Consider the following 21,381-nt stretch of genomic DNA (forward strand, 5'->3'; position numbering starts at 1 on the left):
AATGAACTAAGACCATAAGCAAGGTCAAAATCTTCCCTGATTTAATCATAATGGTGGTGGCAGCATTATGCTTTTCAGCTGCACTTCTTCCAGTGGATACAGTAATGAAAAAGGAGGTTTTTGGGTCAGTGATCTCAAACATGACACATTCGGAGTGGATAAAGCAGGCCGACGTTAAGCTTCTGAATCTCTTACAGGATTATAATTTGTGGACTACAGTTAAAAAACTGGGCTGTGCCGGAAAACCAATGGAGTCAAATGAACTGTAGAGAATCAGAATCAACTTTATTGGCCAAGAAATTTGACATCAGCTTCAAGCACTTTCAGTCCAAACGTTTATGTTCAACTGTTTTTTTTTAGATAAAGAAAACAAAAGAAAGAAGAGCGCAGTAAAGTAGCTGACAAGTCAGGCCATCAAAGAGACTGTCTCCGTAGCGACTGGTTTTTGCTAAAAACGCTTTGTAGCACTTAAATGTTTGTGACCAGCATGTGTGAGATCTGCAGAGACATTAAACTGACTGACTTTAAAGCTCTACAGATCCTGGAAAGAGGAAAGGTAAACCCTGATGATGCTCTCTCCAGATCTAATCGATCATTGCAGTATGTTCCTGTCCTGTTTTGTGGATGAGTGATGGATAAAGTCAGAACAAACTGAAGACGACCAGCAGCTCCTGTGGATGGCTTTACTTCTTGAGTTTCCGCAGGAAGAACAAAGTTTCTGTGTGAGTCTCACACAGGGTCAGTGATTTCTCTAACAGGGAGTGAGAAAGTTCAGGCCAGTTGAATCACGTCGTTTTGGCTTGTTCCAGTAGTGAAGCGGTGAATCATTTGGACTGATGTGACTCCATCTTGCAGCTTGCACGATGGATTACTGACATACATAAAGCTTCTGATTATTAGAAAAGTAGTCACCAAACTTTTCAGCTTCCAATAAATAAAACCACAGCGTAATAGGGTCATTTAACAAGCCTATTATCACATGCTCCCTCAGGATGATGTCATTCTTGCTGTTTTCAACTCTTATTTTACTCATTTCATTAAAACATATCAGTATTTACTCTTTATCGTAAAATTAAAACAAGTTTTAAAACTTTTCAACATTTCATGTGTAAAAGGAAGGAGAAAGAAGAAATAAAACTTTCATATTACAGTATAACAGAATTAATATAAATATCCAATTAGCTAACTAGCTATCTAAAACATTAGTTAATAAATTCAATGCATCTAAATAGTTTTAGAACTTTTTTAACTCCTGATCCAAATTATTCTGTATTTTAGTCCATTAATATAAACCTTAAAGGGTTTAGATCCGAACATGGAACCTTGTGGGACTCCACATTTAATGAAGTATCTGTTTGATCTCTGATGCTTCATCTGTGAACTTAGTAAACTGTTTCCTGCTTGTCAACTAATTGCTCAGCCTTTTATGAACATTATTTCTGCAATGCTGCAATTTTGAAAGTAAAAATGTACTATCTGTAGTAGAGTAGGACTTTTTAAAACATAAATCTATTTTGTAAGCATGATGTCAAAACTGTGCAATTACAAATCCATCTGATCCTTTTTTCCTGTTTTTTCCCACAGTGGCATCTTGAACGCAGCTTTGGGAAACAGTGTAGTGTTTTTATTGATCTGCATTGCATCTTAAATCACATTCAAATGCCTCTTTAATTTTGCTGAGAGGAACGAGAGTCAGTCAATAAGTTAAAGAGGTGATGATTTCCAAAGAGTTTCGCAAACTCTCCCAAATACATCAGAACTGAGTAATCCCTTATTTTTGCCATTTAATTTAAACATCATGTTGTTTATAAAAACTCAGACAACGCTGTAAAAACTACTGCCTCCTCAAAAAGGTATTTATTACAATCCCAAAAAAGAAACTAGAATCAAAGGTCATATTTTAGAGCTCCAAATTAAAACTGTAAATCAGTAACTAAAAGATTAAATTCCTGAAGGTTTTTACTGTATATTAGAAGCACATGGTGGGCAAACTGAAACTAAAGTTGTTGTCAGTGATTGTGGGATGACGACACGTTACTGGGACCAGATGTTTGTCTGCCTCCTTACGAGTCACAGAAGGAAACACTGACTGTGCGGCTGACCTTCCAGAAAGTAGTGACGCCATCAGCGGGGAGGTGGGGAGAGGATCAAAGTAACTTTATAATGTCAACCCTGTAATAAAAGGGAAAGAAATCAAGGGCACGCTGCAAACGAATGCTGAGCTGAACATATTTATAGGTACGATGGATTTACCACACGTATCTAATGATGAAGTCGAAGCAGAAAGAGCAGGAGAGTCTGTTTGAAGTGATTCATGCAATCTTTCCCTACATTTTCAGAAAAGGGGAACACGTCATTTTCTTTCTTATTTAGTTAAAGGAGGTGTTGACTGTGTGGAAAAGGATAATTAAAGGCTAATTATTCGCCTACGTGACTTTTAAATTCTCCTTTTTCAAACTGGAGCTGATGTTTTTGATGGTCGTTGCGGGAAGAACAGACATTTGTACCTGAACGAAAAAGGAAATCTAAGAGTTCAGCTGATGTGTTTGAAGGCAAAGATGCCATCGATGTTAAAGAGGATAATTCATAAGTCAGTGAGATTTGTCATCAAAAACGTAAATGTTTACATTTCTTCTTTTTTTCCAGAAATTTCATTGTTGCTCTGAGATTGAGCTTTTCTTCCCTGTCTTTTGTTCTAAACCTAAAGTCACTTTGTTCTTTCAGAAAATTCACAAATATGACGATTTTTAAAGATTTTTTCCGATCATTATAGCGAAAGTCAACAGTGTAGGTTGTCTGTAATGATCGGGCCGCTTTTAAAACACTTTAAACTTTATAATGAAGAGCTTCAATGAAATTAAACAATTCATTTGAAGAAAACGTTTCCTTTTTAATCTAATCATGACAATAATTATCAAAGAAATACAGGCTGACACATTAAACAAAATCTGAATTACTGACTTCCCATTAAAACTCCAACAACTGAGCAAGTTGCATGACTTCAGGATCTCCTTATTTTTTGATATTATTAACAAAAGAAAATTGAAAAATATATTTTTTTTCAAAATGTCATCAACTATTTTGCTATATATGAAGCATATTTAGGGGATTTCTTTTTCAAAAGCTGCTTTAATTTCATTGCTGACCTTACGGAGGCTCAGTCCTGCCAAAATTGGTGATAAAAACATAAATTGTTTGATAAAGTAATAAATGGGCCAAATAATGCATCCAATAAAATAATTTTCCCAACTTATTTGATTATACAGTGACAATAATCATTTGTTAATCATTTTCAACTCCATTAATTTAACACAATTTTATTTCTTTTGTTAGTTTCATTTTTATTTTTCAAATTCTGCAGTTACCTATTACATTTATTTTTATTTACTGCCACTTTTTAAATTATACATTATTTTTTTTGCCTTTTTTGTGTAAACTGAAGTTAAATTAAATGGACAAAGTAACTTACAGAAAGATGCTTAGATACACTATAAAATGACGCATACAGGAGCTTTTTTTACTCAGCTAAATATTTCCTGTTTTAGATCGGTCACTAGTAACAATATTATTTATTTTGGGGGTTTTTGTCTTAGCAATTGTAGCACTTTCTTCAAATTAAGAAGTTCAATATTTGGAATTGGTTAAAATCTCATTTTCATTGATTTCATAAATTTGCCAGCTTCAAGTTATTTCAGTGACTATTGTGTTTTTTTTTTGTTTATAACCAGAGGAGTAGCACTACTTTTATCCACGTCTGTAACTCACATTTTCTCCAGTTTCTGCCTCTGATTGCTCTTTTTAGTTGCGGACGTGTCTCCTCCGCGATGATGATGATGAAGACTGAAGTCAGACTCAGAGTTGCTCATTACGTTATGATTAATCTCACAGCAGGGATTCCCCATGATAACTAGACTCTGACTCACACAGTCAGGAGGAGCTCGTCTTCCTGGGAACCAGCAGTTTAGTGTTTTTGACTTTTGCTCTTAAAATGTAGCTTGACAGAAGCGAAGCAGTGAAGCTGCTGCTCCTCCTGCAGCTGATATTTTAGTCTGAGGCGTTCAGTGTTGCTGTTTCTGAGAAAGTTCTGGTGATTTATGTTGTATTAGGGCTTTTCTCTGCAAACATCATGGCAGCTATGCAGCTGATGGTTTATTTTTCTCATGCAAAGCTTTGGGTTGTTAAAAGGTCGTCCACTTTTATGTTTACGTATAGAAGCTGTTGCTTTTTGGCTGCTTGTACAGATTTACAGCAGCGCACACATTCAGGGTAGAAACGTGTAAAAAGGGTTACAAGTGTATTTCTTATAGTAGCGGTAATATCACTCTGCAAAATGGAAAGGAATCCAATTTCTAATTTTAATTCATTCATTCATTTTAATACTTTCCAGGTGCTCATGAAGAGTTGGATCTAATGGAAAATAAAGGAATTAAAATAAACCCCATTTAGGCAGCCTGTTATTTATTAAACTCAGAGGAAGTAAATCAAAGTGCAATTTGTTGATTGACAGGTTTTTATATTGAAAAGATCAGTCAGTCAAGGTGCAAAAATTAAACAACTTCAGTTAGGGCTGAAACGATGAATCGTGATGCATCAATTATTGAAATAATTATAAACTAATTTACTAATTAATTAATCATTAAGTGGAATAAACACGCTGTGAAAAAAGGCAAATTGCTGAAAAACCAACACATTCATAGCTGTAACCAAGGCAAAATTTTATTAAAATATATAAATTTTTAATTTAAGATTAAAAAAACTTATTTTTCTGTAAATATTCTCTACCGAGAACTCCTTAAGTGGCTTCAATTAGTTCAAATTATGTACAAAAAAAAAGTTGCCTATTAAGCATCAAGTTATTCACCGGTTAATCCATAAAATAGTCAACAGATCAGCACTGCACTGTACTGACGTTCAGTCGAGCAGATTAACTTTTCACATGTTGATGTTAGAAGTTGTTTTTTTTTAGCTGCAGATTCATCCTTTGTTACAAATGATCAACCATATACTAAAGGAATGCTGTTACTGCATTTTAGGCAAGAAAAAGTTTATTTTATTATTCATAAAAGGAATTGAATTATTTGTTCGATTGTTTGACTGACGCAGCAGGTTGCCCCGCCCTCTGAGAGCTTCATCGCTTGCCAACATGCCACAACCTGACACACAGCGCAGTCTGCATGAGGTCAAAAGTCAAACCTGTCGGTGCTTTAGAAGACCGTATGAAAAGGTGGAGGCGCAGAGCTAATCGCTGCAGATATGATTGATACCCATCCTGAGGAGCAAATCAACCTTTGAGGCAAACTCCAAAAAGTTTAACCTCTACAGCTCCACTGAGTCATATCTACCAAAAGCAACCTTTTATATGTAAGATTTAGAGCACATGTGTCAAACTCGAGGCCCGGGGGTCAAATCTGGCTCACAGCAACTTTTTATGTGGCCCTCTATAATCCAAATTGTATCAATAAATCCCTCCAGTTTTTCATAGACCTGCAAACTTCACATAAAATCAGCAGATCCCCACATTTCCTTCTTGTCTCTACTGCAAATTTCTCTGAAAATTGTCCAGAAACATTGGCATGTCGGTGCTTTAGAACACCGTATGAAAAGGTGGAGTCGCGTCGGCAGAGACTGAGATGAAGTCGTGCTCTGAGTTGATGAGTAATCTCTGATTATCATCAACTCTCTGCAGCTCTTGCTGCTTTCTCATATATTCTCAAAGTGCAGGCAGATTCCCTGCAGCTCCGGTGACAAATTTTCTGCTGGTGGGAGTTAATAGTTCATATCTGGTTCATGTCAGTCCAGTTTCTGCACCAAAGAGATGCAGTACTGGGAAAAAGTATTTTTCCACTTACAGATTCCTACTTTTTGTTTTGTGTACGCTGATCATCAATCAAACATTTAATGTTATGCTTGAATGATTTGAGTTCATGTTTGCAATTTTCTAATTAAGATTTCTCTTTTTGGAGAAATAAAAACATGCAAACCAACCTGACTTAATGTGGAAAAAGTGACAAAGACAAAATCCACAAAGAAATGAATGTTATTCATTTTTCTTTAAAATATTTGTGCAAATGCTGGGGGACTGAATTATGACTTGCTACAAACAATATTTCTTTTATATTTACAGACTAACTGTGCTCAATTTAAAGTCTAGATTTTGTAATAATCTTTCAGTGTCTGCAATTGAAGAATAATTTGTTCTCAGGTCTTTTGCAAATCTTTTTGGTGGTTGTAATTATTGCATCAATTAATGATAGAAGTAGAAGTAGATTCATTTATATACTTTAATTTTTAAGGAAACTGACCTGCAGTTTCTTAAAGACTTGTTCAAATGTTGCATTTCTGAGCTTTGTCAAATCCAGATGGCTTTAGAAATTACCTCACATTTTTCACCTCAGCCTCAAACACAACTTACAGTCATCTTTTCCATACATAGTCGGGTCATTTATATTCAATATGCATGTCAACAACTGTAATTAGTTGTGTTCACAGCTTAGAAATTAACCAGTGAGCTGCACTTGGTGTTCCCTGTTGGAGTTATTTACTGCTGAATCCTTTCTATTTGGCTCTCTTACTGTAAACTGTTGCTATTCTTCTCCACTGTTGACTCAGATGTCTCCACGCCGATGCCACGAATCCCTTCAGTTTCCTCTTAAACCAGACATGATCTTAAACCAACAAAAACCCAAAGATTCTTCGTTTATCTGCAGTTTTTTTCTGAGAAGCCACCCGTCCGTTCTGGGTTTTTGACCCGAGGTAACGGCTGACGGGAAATATTGACGTGACAATGGTTGTTCCCTGGCCTTGCTCCCAAATCATTTCCAATTCGCAGTTAGAGCCTCATCCTGCTGAACCGCAGAGTTTCCCCCCGGAGTCTTTCTCCTCCAGTCCTACAAACAAACGCGTCTCAACAGAAATCCCACAAGCCGAGCCAGCTGGTTTCTTTTTGACTTGATTCATATGGCATCATTTTCTAAATCTTTTTGGTCTCCGTTATGGTGTAAAAACAAAACTGCAGCGAGCGAAGCGTTTGGCCGGGAATAATTTCAGGCCTGCGAGGCAGCGGGTCGATTGACATTTCAGTGACAAGCCACGAAACTCTAACTGACGTCAGCAGACGAGCATTATTGTGTTTCTGTCACTGTGCTGTTGAGTATTGCTGATGGAAGAGTGGACTGGAGTGTTATCCTGACATCTCTGCAACTCCAGGAATGATGATCCACTCTGGGGCAAATTAACACCTAGCAAAGCGGCCTTGTTCTGTCATTTTCTACCCCGGGGAGCAGGCGAGAAGCTCGGTTCACGGAGTTTTGATGAGCAAGGAAGCAAGGCGTCCACATGAGGCCTGGTCCCGCGCTGTCAGTCACAGGTGAATTTTATCACCGACGTAGTCGCGAGTGGTCCGCATACACAGCGGGACGCCAGGTAGGAACCGGGGAACTGAGGGAACTGTTCCGTTTTTGTCAAAACATAAATATAAATCCTTGCATTGTTTGAATAAAAGAGACTGAGTTATTATATATGATGGGAGTTCCTGCAGTTTCAATTGATGATGTTATTAGAGGAAAATTAATTAAAGTTATATAGTGAATTCCCAACTTACTGTGTAAATAAATTGGAGTTTTGATACTACATGTTTTCTTTGTTTTTTGAAGACATGTAAGGACTTGATGTTTTAGTTTTTTTTCTATTTTGTTATATTATGTAAAACTTAAAGGGACCTTTACTTAAACTTAAGTAAAGGGGAAAAATGATATTAATAAGTGGGGCTTTGTGTTGCTGCTGCAGGTCTTTTTACTTGTAGTACAAAAACATATTTATGTTACTGCTTTCTTGGTTTTATTTGGGTCACTTTATGTAAAGTTTGCTGATTGGGGAGCATTTTTGTAGCTTTGTGCACAGTTTGTTAAGAAGTATTCAGTTAAGAAACTGGATTTTATCCAACGTAACTTGGATCAGAACTGGCGCAGGATGAAGTCCAATCTGGTTCTGCACTGTGTGTGCTTTATATCCTTCTGACAAAAAGACAAATATGTTTAATTCTTCTTTTATTACATTTTTTTTTTACTTAACCTAATTTGATTTACTGTACTTCCTCCTGTTGTTTGGTATAAAATCGTAGAGTAGGTCCTCTAATGGCAGAAGTGAATCTTTTCTCTAGACCTGAATGGATTGATTGATGAAAATGTCTTGGTATTTATGGTAATAAAATGTTAAGAAGTACTTTTTATATTTGGTAGTTCAGGCTGGATTATAGCAGGATTTATTGAACTTCCTGTTTTTGCAGAGAGAAAAATAATTATAGATAAGCTTGAGAAAAATTATCTGATTTAATTAATTCAACAATGTTAATTCAACATTATCCCCATTTCATTTTACATTTTATTTTCCAGTTTGACTTTTTTTATTTAATTTCTTTTTTTTATTTAAATATATTTTCCTATTTTTCATATTCTGTATTTATTTAATAGGACTTTTTATTTACTCATACTTTTTTATTAATATTACACTTCATAGAACAACAAAATGTCTAATATAGACATTTTGGCAATATGTTCCCATCTAACAACTTACAATTGGCAATCCTTATTTTTATTTTTAAATGTATTAAAAGAGAGAGAAAACAAAACAAAAAATCCTGCATATGACTTAATAAAAAAATGTAGCAGGAAAAAGTACATAAACATTTTTACTTTGGGAGTGGGATGACAAATTTATTCTTACTTTTTAATCATACATTGCTTTATTTTCTCATCTGATATTTCCTTTTTGCATTTCCTGAACACATTAGCTTTGCGTACATTAAGCTACACCGTCTATAAATGTTCATATTGTTGGACAGATCATCAGATATATAATGAGCTAAATATTTACTCACAGTACAAACTCTATATATGTTTCTTTCTTTCCTGTTTTATGTTTAAAGATGTGTCTGTATGGATGGTTGATTGATGCTTTGTTGCTTTTACTTTTTCTTCAAACCACTCCTTTTCATTCAAAACTTTGTTTAGATCATATTCAGAGCAGAATGTTATTTATTTAACGTTAGCTTGATTCCTTTTCTTGCAGATTTAGTCAGCATTTTGTTGAATTCAACACTGATTTAGTCAATTAGAGAGTTAGTCATGACAGTGAACCTCAGTTCCTAACATGATGAAATCACATAAGCACATATAAGACCCTCCACGCCGACATTGTCTCCAACTTGTCATGTCCTGCTGATCAGAGATGTGATTGGCTGCTTCTGAGCTAATTAGGGAAGGAAGTGGCGCACTCGTTCCTCACCTCCAGCCTCGATCACCCTGCACTCAACGGCTCCAATTAGTGCCATATGTGCATGATTAGAGGAGCGCTCTGAGTCTGTCCTGTTGCTGGGCAAAGACGCTGCGTTTGTGTGAGTCGGCGTGTGTGTTTGAGTGTGTGTTGCTGGCCCGAACGAGCCTTTCCAGTTGTGTACCAGTGTGATGCCGGGTTGTTTGATTTTTGGGTCGATGTGAGAGCCAAATCTAGATCTCTGCTGCTGGGGCCTGTAATTACACACACACTGCCTCTGTCTGAGTGCGTGTGTGTGTGTGGTTTGTCCTGGTGCACTACCCATTTCAACCAGTATCTAATGATGTTAATGCTGATCAGCCACTGTATGGATTCCTGCCTTGCTGGAGGCGCAGAGCTAATCGCTGCAGATATGATCGATACCCATCCTGAGGAGCAAATCAACCTTTGAGGCAAACTCCAAAAAGTTTAACCTCTACAGCTCCACTGAGTCCTACCAAAAGCAACCTTTTATATGTCAGATTTAGAGCACACGTGTCAAACTCGAGACCCGGGGGTCAAATCTGGCTCACAGCAACTTTTTATGTGGCCCTCTATAATCCAAATTGTATCAATAAATCCCTCCAGTTTTTTATAGACCTGCAAAATTCACATAAAATCAGCAGATCCCCACATTTCTTTCTTATCTCTACTGCAAATTTCTCTGAAAATTGTCCAGAAACATTGGCTTTAAGTGACTGCTACCTCAGCCAAGTTATAAACTGTGCCCGATGCAGCGATTAATTTTAAAAAATCACATTTGATATCATACATTAGCACAAATATAAGAAAAATATTTTGCAAATATTTTTTTTTTTAATGCAAAATCTGTGATTTTGTGTGAAAATAAACAAACACAAAAACAATCACAAAATCCTGGATGGACTGATCAGTCTGAAAAGATGTTCAATATTTAATTTTAAGAGACACTTATTGAATTCTGAAACAACTATTTAGTGATATTAATAAAATCAAATTAATTGATTTTATCCATACATTCTGGCACAACCGGCCCTTTAAGAACATTTAAAGAGCCGGTCAGGGGCATCAAAATGAAACTGAGTTTGAAGCAGTAAAAGTGACAAGAAAAACTATTTATTCCATATTTTTTATATAACACAAATACTGCTCTTGAAAAACATCCATTTTTATAAGCATCCTGATCAATAACAATATCATGATAGAAACATGATCGATATCAATAGATTCGTCTGATAAAATATTCAATAATTTCACTGAACTCCGATTCAGAACCGCACAGCATTCTGGGAGATGTAGGCAGAGGAAAGGCTTTTGCTGCTTGACCGCTCACGACTAACTAAGCTAGGTTGGTGGGCTCAACTAGTTCTCCCACTCTTTCGTTTCCTAGCAACGAGCTGTTGAGTAACTTTCAGATTTTGCCACTGTGCCTCATAACTGCTTTAAAAAAAACCCACCTTGGAGTGAAAACTGGAAAGGTTTGACAATATTTCAAATATTTAAAACAAAAAACATCTAATCAATAATTATTGATTTTGACTAATATGAAATGCTTACATAATGATTTGCGTATCAACCATTTATAATATGCTTTGTTTTTTTATTCCTCGATTAAAATAGCATCTATTTACCTACTTTCTATACAGAGCCTTGTGTTGAGTCAGTAAATCCTTATTATTGATTTTAAAAATACTACTTCCACCGGCAGATTATTTAATTTATAACAAGACATTTTTCCCGTGTTATAAAGTGTAATAATCTGCCAGTGAAACAAACTATTTTTCATCAATATTAAAATGATTATTCACTTAAAACACTGTATCTACTGTATATCTTGATGAAAAGTGTACAATGCAATAAAAACCAGGAAAAAATACATGATTAGATTTTGTGTTTTTGCAGACTATCTATCTTATCTGCAGATTTTTGTATTGATTGCCATGAGGAAGAATCGGCCGGAATAAAACCCACAACTTTCTGATTGCGTTAAAACAGTTTCCCATCTTTCCATCAATCTATCCACCTGTTCATCCATCCATCTGTCTTTTTATCCAGTTTATCTGTCTGTTATTCCATGTTTTTATTTTTCCTTCTATAAATTCCACAGTTTTTGTAAAACTGATAAAGTTTGAATCAAATATGGAATTTGACATGGAAGATAAAGAGCAATTTTTTTTTTATTCCTAGCTCTCAGCTGCTTTAAGACAAAGCATCTTTGTTTAGATGTTTTTCTTTATTTTGAACTGCATTTGCTTATAATAATTTATAATTTGCTTATAATGATTTACTCTGATGATATACTACAGTAACTTTATTTGCTGAGCAGAGTAAACAGATCCAGATTTTTAAACACTGAAAGTTGTATTTTTTTCAACTCTTACCTTCATTTTAAACTAAAATAAATTAGTAATAATACCAGAATATGTATTCTTGGTCCTTATAAAACCAAATCTTTTGTTTTTAAACTTCAGTCGTCTGCTCTTTTCTTAGGCAAGAGTCAATCCTCCACCTTTAAGTCGGAGGTGACAGAAAAATAATAAATACCCCAGCTGCTGTGACTGGCTGCACCGCTCCACTCCTGTCGTCTATATTTAGAGCCCTGAGCTGTTCTGTGATCAGATGTTGGACACAAACTGCTTGCTCCGTTTGAACAGAAAACCACAGTAGATTGGTCAGGTTAATAGAAAGAGCAGCCGGCCTTTCATGGAAGTTTGCAGGTACGTCAAACACCCAAACAGATTGAGTTCATGTTCCAGCTGGGAGCAAGCTGGTTTGTATGACCTATAATTGTTATTAACAATATCTAAAAAAATAAAAAGGCAATCAGGAATCTGTTAACATCTGTGTTTGGTGTTTATTAGTAGGAAAAAAACATAAAATCGCTGGAAAAGTTCAGTTTTCTCCAAGATGACCAGTATTTTTGATCTGTTCTTTACCTGGAAGAGAGGAAGTTGAGATAAAGGACAGAATCAAATGGATGGAAAGACATGGGAATAGAAAAGAGAAAGATAAAGGAATAAAAAGGAGAAACTGAAAGAAAAACAAAAAAATTGTGGGAAAAAAGGAGAAAAAATTAAAGGAAAAACTCAAAATATAATAAAAATCAGTGGAATAAAGAACAGGAGGAAGACAGATAATAGAAAGAACAAAGTGATGAAAGAGAAACATTTGGTTTTTCTCTCCAGAGTTTTACTTCATTAACTTTGTTATTCGTTGTCATATCTGTGGCTTCATGTTTATCTGACAGGTTTTACACTTTAAAAATTATTTTACCTCGTGGCAGAAATAGCGTAAATACGAATCTGCAGAGCTTTGAAACCTCTGTAAGAGTTTCATGTTTAGATCTCGAGTTTTCTTATAATTCAGGAAACTTCACTTGTCTCTGAGAAACTTGGATCTATCTGAAAGCCAAAACATGCAGAACATCGGAAATTAGAGGATTTCTTGTGGGAATATGGCCGCCGGTTTGAGCTGAGGTGCAGATTAAAGGTGGATGACTGAGTTTGCCTCCAGAGGAGAAGGACAGTTTGAACTTTGCCGTCTTTTTTTCTTTCTGCACTTCGCTGAGATCGACAGAAATAACCACGGTGCTTGTTTTTCTGCCACCCTGCGGCCTGACCACCCTCTTTTGTGTGTGCAGTCGCGATGACATTTAAACACACAGAGAAGCGCGAGCGTTCAGGACGAACGAGTGAGAGGAAGAGATCTGTTTGGCACTGCACTGGATGAAGGGGGAAGCGGCTTGTTTTCCTGCTGCTTTCAGATCAAATGCACAAAGGTCTTTAGGCGTAAAGCGAGCAAACACTTGCATGCTTTACACGTGCATCCTCGTGTTTTTATATTTAACGCTAAACTTGCTGGCAGGATCTCACTGCGATGGTTTGCGCTAACCTGGCCTTCCTGGTGTGATGTTTCAGGCTCCTTCAGCCAATTCCCACGCTCTGAGGAAAGAAAAGACACAGGAGGAACAGTATGTGTGTGTGAGTTTTGACCTTTGTCCCTCTGTCTGTGTCATCTCCCCATAAATAAAGCCCCTCTGGCCTTGATGGTCGTTTTCTGAATCATTCTTCACATATATATATGGAAGTTTCTTAAATCCCTGAGCTCCGGCTCCCAGGAGCCTCTTCACAAACACACAAGGCTGGACAGCAACTGGAGCTGATGGAGCTTTTCCCATTTGACGTCTTTTCAAGATGAAATAAGATTAAGCTTTGATAACAGAGATCCCAAATGAAGGAGATGACTCAAGTTGGACGACTGTGATTTGCATTAGTTTAACAAGAAACAGCTCAAAATACGAGACGGTTTAGTTTTCATAGATAGATTAAAACAAAATTAATCTAACTAGATTAGCTTTGTCTGTCTAAAACTAGACAGATAGATGTTTTTGTTAATAGTCCTATATCTTGCTGAAAAAATGGCCTAGTTGAAGTCCAGATCTAAGTCCATTTGAGATTTTGCAGTGAGTTTATGTACCAGAGGTTCACTATCCAATGTGATCAAGCCTGACTTAGTTTCCATAAAGAAATGCTTCCTAGAAAAACAGATGTGGTGGAAACAAAAACCTCTAGAATAATACCAAGATTGGCTGCACCTCCAGATTTTTATCTTTTAAAAATGTTGATTTGTAAAAAAAAAGGATGTCTTTGTAAAGTTTGTGGTTGCAACAATTACACATTTATTTATTTTTAATGGAACCACTCTGATTCTTTGTTGGTGTTTTAGTGATTTTTGTTTGTGTGTAAATTAATCAAACATCTTATCACGATAGACAACCCTAAGTCAGGAAAGAAATTTGATATAAAGTGAATAAAAACAGATTTACACAACTTTTTCGATTAGCTTTTCTAGAGAATAATTCCTCCTCAGGCTGTAAGCTAAACATCCTGTGAACAAAACGGGGAGGTGAGGATGTGGGTGTTCAGGCAACTCTTTGTTTATGGGAAAGGAAAGTTTAGTAAAATAGACTTAAAGCGTGCAAGAAAAAAGCTGTAATGTACGTCAGAGAAATGGAGAACAATGCAGAAGGCAGGAGACGGCCGAGGTCACGCATGTTTTAAACGAAACGGCCTTCCTGTCGGTCTGAATGCTTTCAGTGTTGAAAAGAAGTCAGAAATATAAGCTCAAAGAAGATATAAAGATCATAAGATTTAAATGTTTCCCCTAACAAATCTCCTGTTGTCTCTTATTGGTTGACAAAAGCTGACAGAAACGTTTGCGAGTGAAAACGACACAACGTCAGCTTTTGCAGTTTCTCATATTGTTCACTAGTGGGCGCTGTGGTCCCGTCAAAAGGCTGTTGACGTGCTGCTTTGTTCTTCACCATGACTGATAAATTAGTTCTGGACATTTTATAGCTGAAACAAAAATCATGAATTTCTTTCTACAGCTAAATGTGACACATTAACAAAAGACTAGGACATTAATTTGTGATAAAATTGTCTTAAAAATCAGTTTTAGGTCTGGATTTTGCTGAAATAAATGGCAAATAAAAATCTGAAGGCAAACATTGATTCCAATTCTCATTCTATGGAAAATATGCAGCCTTTTATGTTTTATAATTTTACGGTTTTATTATGAGTGCACGGATTAAAACACAATAACATTGTGGAAGAAATCATTTTAAAAATGTATTTAACCATCATTTAAATAAGTTATATGACTAATAAATTGTGTTAAATAATGTTTATCTTTCTCCAAGTTTGAAATGCTGAATTTACTTATGAATCTGTTTTTGTGACTGTCTATGCATGTATGTATGTTTAACAATAATGCATTTGTTTATTTATTTCTCATGATTTTGACTTTAAAAGTCAAAATTCTGAGAAAAGTCAGAATTAGTTGTTTTTTTTGTCAATGGCCCAAATCCTCTTCTGTAGTTCTAAGATTTATTTCCGAATTACCTTTTCTTGCAAAATTCATGTATCAACAATAAAGTATGCTGCCCTTCATTTAAGTAAGAGTGGCTAAGAGAAGCTGTATAAAGGAGACAGATGAATGAAAGGAGAAAAATAGGGAATAATCTGTAAAGATGTCGGGAGGTGAGCTTTTCCTCGGAGTTACCTTGTAGTATTTAAAAATAGATTCTCTCGTAAACATGGCTTTGAAGGAGAAATCATCTCAGCTGCCTGCAGAGTGAGGGGAGGGGGCGTATCTACGTAAGCATCGCCACTAGTCTCCCAGTTCACCTCTTTCCTGTCACGTAGATCTATTTTTAGCCTCTGACGTCACTGGGCTCCTCTGATGGAGCCTTTCACGGCCCACTACACAGATCCAAGGGAGGGGAAAGTGTGGTGCGGCTGTTGAGCGCAGCGGTGGGGGGGTGGGTGCTGTCATTGAGGTAAACCCTGCTGCTGAAGCCCCGCCTCTCTCCGCCTCGCCACACCAATCCACTGTGAGTCGCTAAACGCATCAGTGTGCTGGATGCAGCCTTCACAGCTACTCCTCCTCGTCTCTCCATCTCTATCTGCTTCTGTGAATTGGACTGGGTCCATTCACAGTGAGTTGCATAATAGCACTCCTTCATTTATCTGAACTATTACTGGTGAAGCCCTGCAGGCAGGACTAAAAATAGCCAGAGAGGCAACTTCAGTGCTCTGGTTTCTATTGATATGACCAGGGAAGGGAGGAGAGCAGCTGAACAGATCCCAAGAATGGATCCCATTGACAGAAACGCACTGAAATAAATGCACAAAAGATCTGCTGAGGTTTCCGTTTAGTTTAGTGTTTCAGTCACATGCCGAGTTTTAAAGCATTTGCATTTATTTTTAGCATTTTAAAGCAAACAAAATGGGTGAATGGGTGTTCAGATTCTAAATCCTGATCAGAAGAATTTATTTCTGTCTTTATTCAGCCTAAAGAAGATGTGGTAGTGTTTGACTGAACACACCAGACCCAATGAAAGATGCAGAGTAATGATTTGTTTCTGATCCTACCTTTGAAATCCAGTTGCTAAACTCTGATGTTCTCCTCCTAACCGTCATTGACCCGTACTGGAGCTGTTATCATTGGTGCCGGGGTTTTTAGGTCATAATGTGCTGATGTAACGCGCCGGTGTTGACGTCAACACGGAGATAGCGGGCAGAAAGATGTGCGTATGTGTATGTTTGATTGCGAACATCCAGTAATCACAAGGTGACCCGTTCTGCAACCGGGCGGGCGTTTTTCATAAGTTCACTTTCCCATTTGGTTCTCGAACTTCATTCGCAATTTCTGTTGTGTTGTGCTTCCAATGCATGTGTGTCAGTTCCTGCAATTATACACATACATCTGGGCCTTTGACACAATGATGCATCAAAACTGTGTTAATACACTGTAAAACATTTCAAAGTGGTTTAACTGCAACATGAAAATCCACCTGCTGCCTTAAAAACGCAATTTAAGTCAACAAGAAAATTGTTTTGGTTTTAGCTCAGAAATTAAAGTTCACGAAGTCGATTTAACAAGAGACAATTTGTCTAAACATCATTTTGTAAGTTCATTAATCTTGAATTGTGGGTTTTAACTTGATGCTGCAATTTAAACCAGATAATTATTTCACAATATGGAAGAAGAAAAAAACTTCCCTCACCTGGTTAAAGAGCTATTTCTGTTATTTTACTCACAATAACAATAACATAATAGTAAAAATATCTACTTTTTTAACTTTAGAATAATTTAAATTCTTGTTTCAAGTTTCATAAACTAAATTTCTGATCTGATAATGAACTAATGAACATTTAGTGTGAACAGGACATAAAAATACACATTTGCCTTAATAAAACGCAAGAGTCAGATCAATGTAACGCACTTCCATCTCAGGATAAACATGCCGCTAAGCATTCTGGGAAATAGTTCACACTCCTGTCTTTTTCTCCTTTCAGTTTTTTTTAAGTGTTAACCTAAAAACTGTAGTTTATTTAACTCTTAGAGATTTGACAAAATTAATAAAAAGTTAAAACAACTTACTTCTGTAAGTTTATCTTTTACAAACTGACATTTAGATTCAAAATCTAAAACTATAAATTTATTTGACTTAAACAGTAGAGGACAGTAGACACAACTAAATGATGCTCAAATGTTTTACAGAGTCAGATAAGTTGTTTTAAAACTGTAAATTGTTTGATTTAATGATTTTCTGCAAATTTAACCAAAGTAATGAACAATAATATTCACACCAACCCTCAGAATCACATGACCTTTTTATTGTTTCAACTTTTTATTAACTTGTTATAGTTGGAAATGGAAGATTTGAGTTTTCTAATCAGTAAGGAAACCTATAATTTATTTCCACTATTTCACCACGTCAGACTTTAATTGTTTCAGCTGAAAAGATTACTTGCAGATTTTCAGCATTTCCACATATTTATCCAAATGGGTGCAATCTTGACCCAATATGAAGATTAACTTGGCATAATTTGGTTAAAATTGTAATAACGTGTTAAAAATCCATGAAAAATCAGACTGTGTTGTAACTGTTGGGTATTTTGTTCTCCTTTTGCAGTTTTGATGTGGAGAATGGCCTGTCGGTGGGTCGCAGTCCACTGGACTCTCAGACGAGCCCGGGATCCGGTCTGGTACTTCAGGGCAACTTCCCTCACAGTCAGCGCCGGGAGTCTTTCCTCTACCGCTCCGACTCAGACTTCGACCTGTCGCCCAAAAATATGTCTCGCAACTCGTCCACTGCCAGCGACTTGTGAGTAAATAAACATGCTGCGTTTTTCTAACTGTGCTTCATTTAAACCAGCTACGTTTTAATTTCTTTTAGTTTGTCGTCATGAAAGCCTAAAAGAGGATGTGAGACCTCTAAGAGACCACTAAAAATTATCAGCCGTCTGCAGAAATGCACTGTTCCCAACCAAAAACAACCAATCACAGCCAGGAAGAGGGTCTTAGCGGTGTCAAATTAACTCGTGTACGCGCTGCTAAATGTGCTAATAGCTGAAAAATAACCTACACTTACAGGAAAACTGTTAATTTGCCATCATCAGTGATTATGTTAACTAGCCTGAGCATTCCTGGCAGATGTTAGCGCAGTGTTGTGTACAAAAGTATGATTGACAGCGATAAGACCCACCTCCTGGCTCTGATTGGTTGCTTCCAGTTAGAACTGGGAGAAGACAGAGGAGTTTATTGCTCTCATACTGTCCTGTCATGACATAGTGCCAGTTTTAACACAATAGCTCTGGAAAAAATTCAGAGACCACTTAAAATGATCAGTTTCTCTGATTTTACTCTTTGTAGGTTTATGTTTGAGTAAAATGAACATTGTTCTTTTATTCTATGAACTACTGACAACATGTCTTTGAAATTCCAAGCAAAAATGTAGTAATTTAGAAACAACAATACTAATGTTTTAACTCAGGAAGAGTTCAGAAATCAACATTTGGTGGAATAACCAGGAGGTTTTCAATGGGGTTCAGTGCAGTGGCCTCTTAGTTTTTTCCAGAGCTGAATATGAACCTGCAGGAAAGTTTTTAAGTTTTACATCTAAAAACTAAATCTGCAAGTCAGACTTTATTAAAAACTATTATTAAACCTGCGTCTCTACATTTTACTCTCATTTAAATGTTTTGTTTTTAGGTTTTATTTTGCATTTTTTTAGGAACACAACTGAAGATTCAGCAGACTAAAGTTTTGCCCTCAGTTTATGTTAATTTGTTCACACAAAGATTTCTCTGTGCAGCTAGAGTTTGTTTAGAGCTGCTCACTGTATGAATAGGGTCCCGAACACCAATAGCTGTTGCTCCTTTGTTTTGAAGGGAGGAAGGATTGAAGCATTGGGAAGTTAATTGGCTACCTCGGTGAGACAACGTGTGAAAATTCCTGTGTTTTTGCTTTCCTGTCTGTCCCCTTTGGGCTTCTTCGTGTATCCTGACCCTTCTGCTTCCACTTCTCCTTGTCTTGAACATGAAGTCCTAGCAAGCTTTCAACAGAACTGAAATCACCCATATTTCATTTTTCATTAGGAGAATGAATTTGGCACTGATTTCAGAAATGTTTGCTAAAACGTGATGCACAGACGGGCTTAATTTTCCCAGCAGCATGATGTATGAAGGTGCTTAAAGTGAAAGTTCAACTCTTTGAAGTGGAGTTCTGTTATAAAAGATTATGATGTGCAGTAAATTTCTGCCTGCAGAGAAGACACAACTTTCCAAAAGTCTCTAAAGTTAGTGCAATACAACCAAACACAAAGTAGCGCACAACTGTGAAATGGTGATAAAATTATAGGTTTTATTTCAGTTTTTATTTCTCACTTCAGAAATTACCTATTTACTGATTTGAGATTTATATCATAGTTAACCTATAAAAGAATATCCAAGGATTTAGACAAGGAGAGAAATAATCTGAAATTTCACTGCAATTTCAGCTGCAAATCTTTTTGTTCACCAGTCCTATATGGAAGGTGGATCTTGCCAAAACTGACCGTAAAATACAGTAGTAATACAAATAAATAAATGACTTGATAAAGCAATTAAAATGCCAATAATTGCATCAAAAAACAACTTCCTCATCTTGTTTGATTTTACAGTAAAATATGAATTAATATTGTTTATCATATTCAACAATATTAATTTAACAATATCACTATTATTTAATTTTCCATTTTATTTCCGATCTTATAGTTTTAATAGTTTTTTAAATGTTATTATTTATTTTTTCACATTTTTTCAATATTTATTTGATATGATTTCTCTATTCACTGTCACATTTTTTTAAAAATTATATATTTTGCATTTTGAAATTTTTTTAATCTATTTTACCTTCTTTTTTAAATCATACATGGATTTATTTTTGTTTCAGTGATGATGTTAAATGAAAATGACAGACATATATTACACATTGTTACACTTCACAATAAAATCAGATGGGAAAGTTATTATTATTATTTATTTGCGATGGAATATTTGGCACATTAATTACTTTATCAAGGCATTTATTTAACGTATAGCTACTATTTGAATCAGGTTACTGCTAAAGATAATTATTCCTCTGGATTTTATTTAGGGGTATGAGAGTAAAAAATACATACTGTATTTTTTGTTGCATTTCACAATTATGCAGTACTAAGGTTGTTCTGTCGCATAAAATCAGAATAAAACTCACTGTAGTTTCTGGTCGCATCGGAACAAGATGTGAACAAATCCAAAGGGTGTGAAGACTTTTAGGAGAAGTTGTACATCGAACATTTTTGCTTCTGCAGATTGTATTTGAGGTGTTTTAGTATGACAAAAGTCGATTTTAAAATTTTCATGAGAGCAAAGATGCGTAGGAACTGCAGGGAAGATATTTTTTATCCATAACCTGAAAGCCCTGCTTCAGAAAAATGCCAGAACTTTCCCTTTAAGGTGCATGCCGTGGCACCTTTTCACGCAGCACTCAGAGCATGAACGCTGCTCCTCGCCTGCTCTTAATACACAAACCTGTTTCCGAGGCCTTGTGTGATTTTTGAGCTGAAACAAACACAAGTCAGACTCTGGATTTTCACATTTCAAGACATTTAGTCAATGTAATTTTAGAACTTCCTCCCCTTTAAAGCTTCACCAGCTGTTGAGATGAACTGCATTTATGTAAATAATACCTTTCCCTTTGCCCAATGTTAAGCTCAGATCAAACATGTTTTCAGCAAACTGCAACTTTCCTCCAATATCCTCACGCACTGTCTATTTGTCTATTGTCTATTTGTCTTTAAGAATCTTGGTTCATATGGTTTTCCTTTTACATGACTTTTTACCAGATGTTTGTGTGTGATGTTTCAGGCATGGAGAAGACATGATAGTGACTCCATTTGCACAGGTTAGTCCCATTATTACTTATCCTTTAAAGTTGATTTTCATCATATTTGATCAAGAAATGTAGGACATCTAACATTAATCAAGTCTGGAAAAGACGATTATTGATAGATGTGTTAATTAAGCCCTTAGTGGAACCATAAAAGCATTATTTACAGTCCCTTTAGGAGTTTTTGCAGTCAAAATCACTGATCGTGTGGTTCTATAATTTTTTTCCTCATTAAATGCCTTCCAGAATCTTCATCAAAGCAAAAAAGTTCAGAAAAAATAACAAACAGATTGGACACAAATCTTTAGTATTTAACAATCCTAATTAGCTTGA

The 21,381-nt window shown here is 36.0% G+C and overlaps 1 protein-coding gene across 6 annotated transcripts in view; it reads left to right on the forward strand.

The window, feature by feature from the left end:
* Positions 1-21,381, forward strand: part of LOC114150848 (cAMP-specific 3',5'-cyclic phosphodiesterase 4C) — a 124,385-nt gene that overhangs the window by 82,939 nt on the left and 20,065 nt on the right. For 4 of the 6 annotated variants that reach the window (XM_028027573.1, XM_028027576.1, XM_028027572.1 and 1 more), the window contains 3 exons: positions 17,771-17,962; positions 19,029-19,070; positions 21,027-21,063. In XM_028027573.1, the coding sequence (XP_027883374.1) occupies positions 17,771-17,962; positions 19,029-19,070; positions 21,027-21,063 (271 nt within the window). The remainder of the gene's footprint in view (positions 1-17,770; positions 17,963-19,028; positions 19,071-21,026; positions 21,064-21,381) is intronic. The other 2 variants (XM_028027575.1, XM_028027574.1) reach the window with 1 other exon arrangement.

Source organism: Xiphophorus couchianus, chromosome 9 (assembly GCF_001444195.1).
Source record: "Xiphophorus couchianus chromosome 9, X_couchianus-1.0, whole genome shotgun sequence".
NCBI classification, from domain to species: Eukaryota; Metazoa; Chordata; class Actinopteri; order Cyprinodontiformes; family Poeciliidae; genus Xiphophorus; species Xiphophorus couchianus.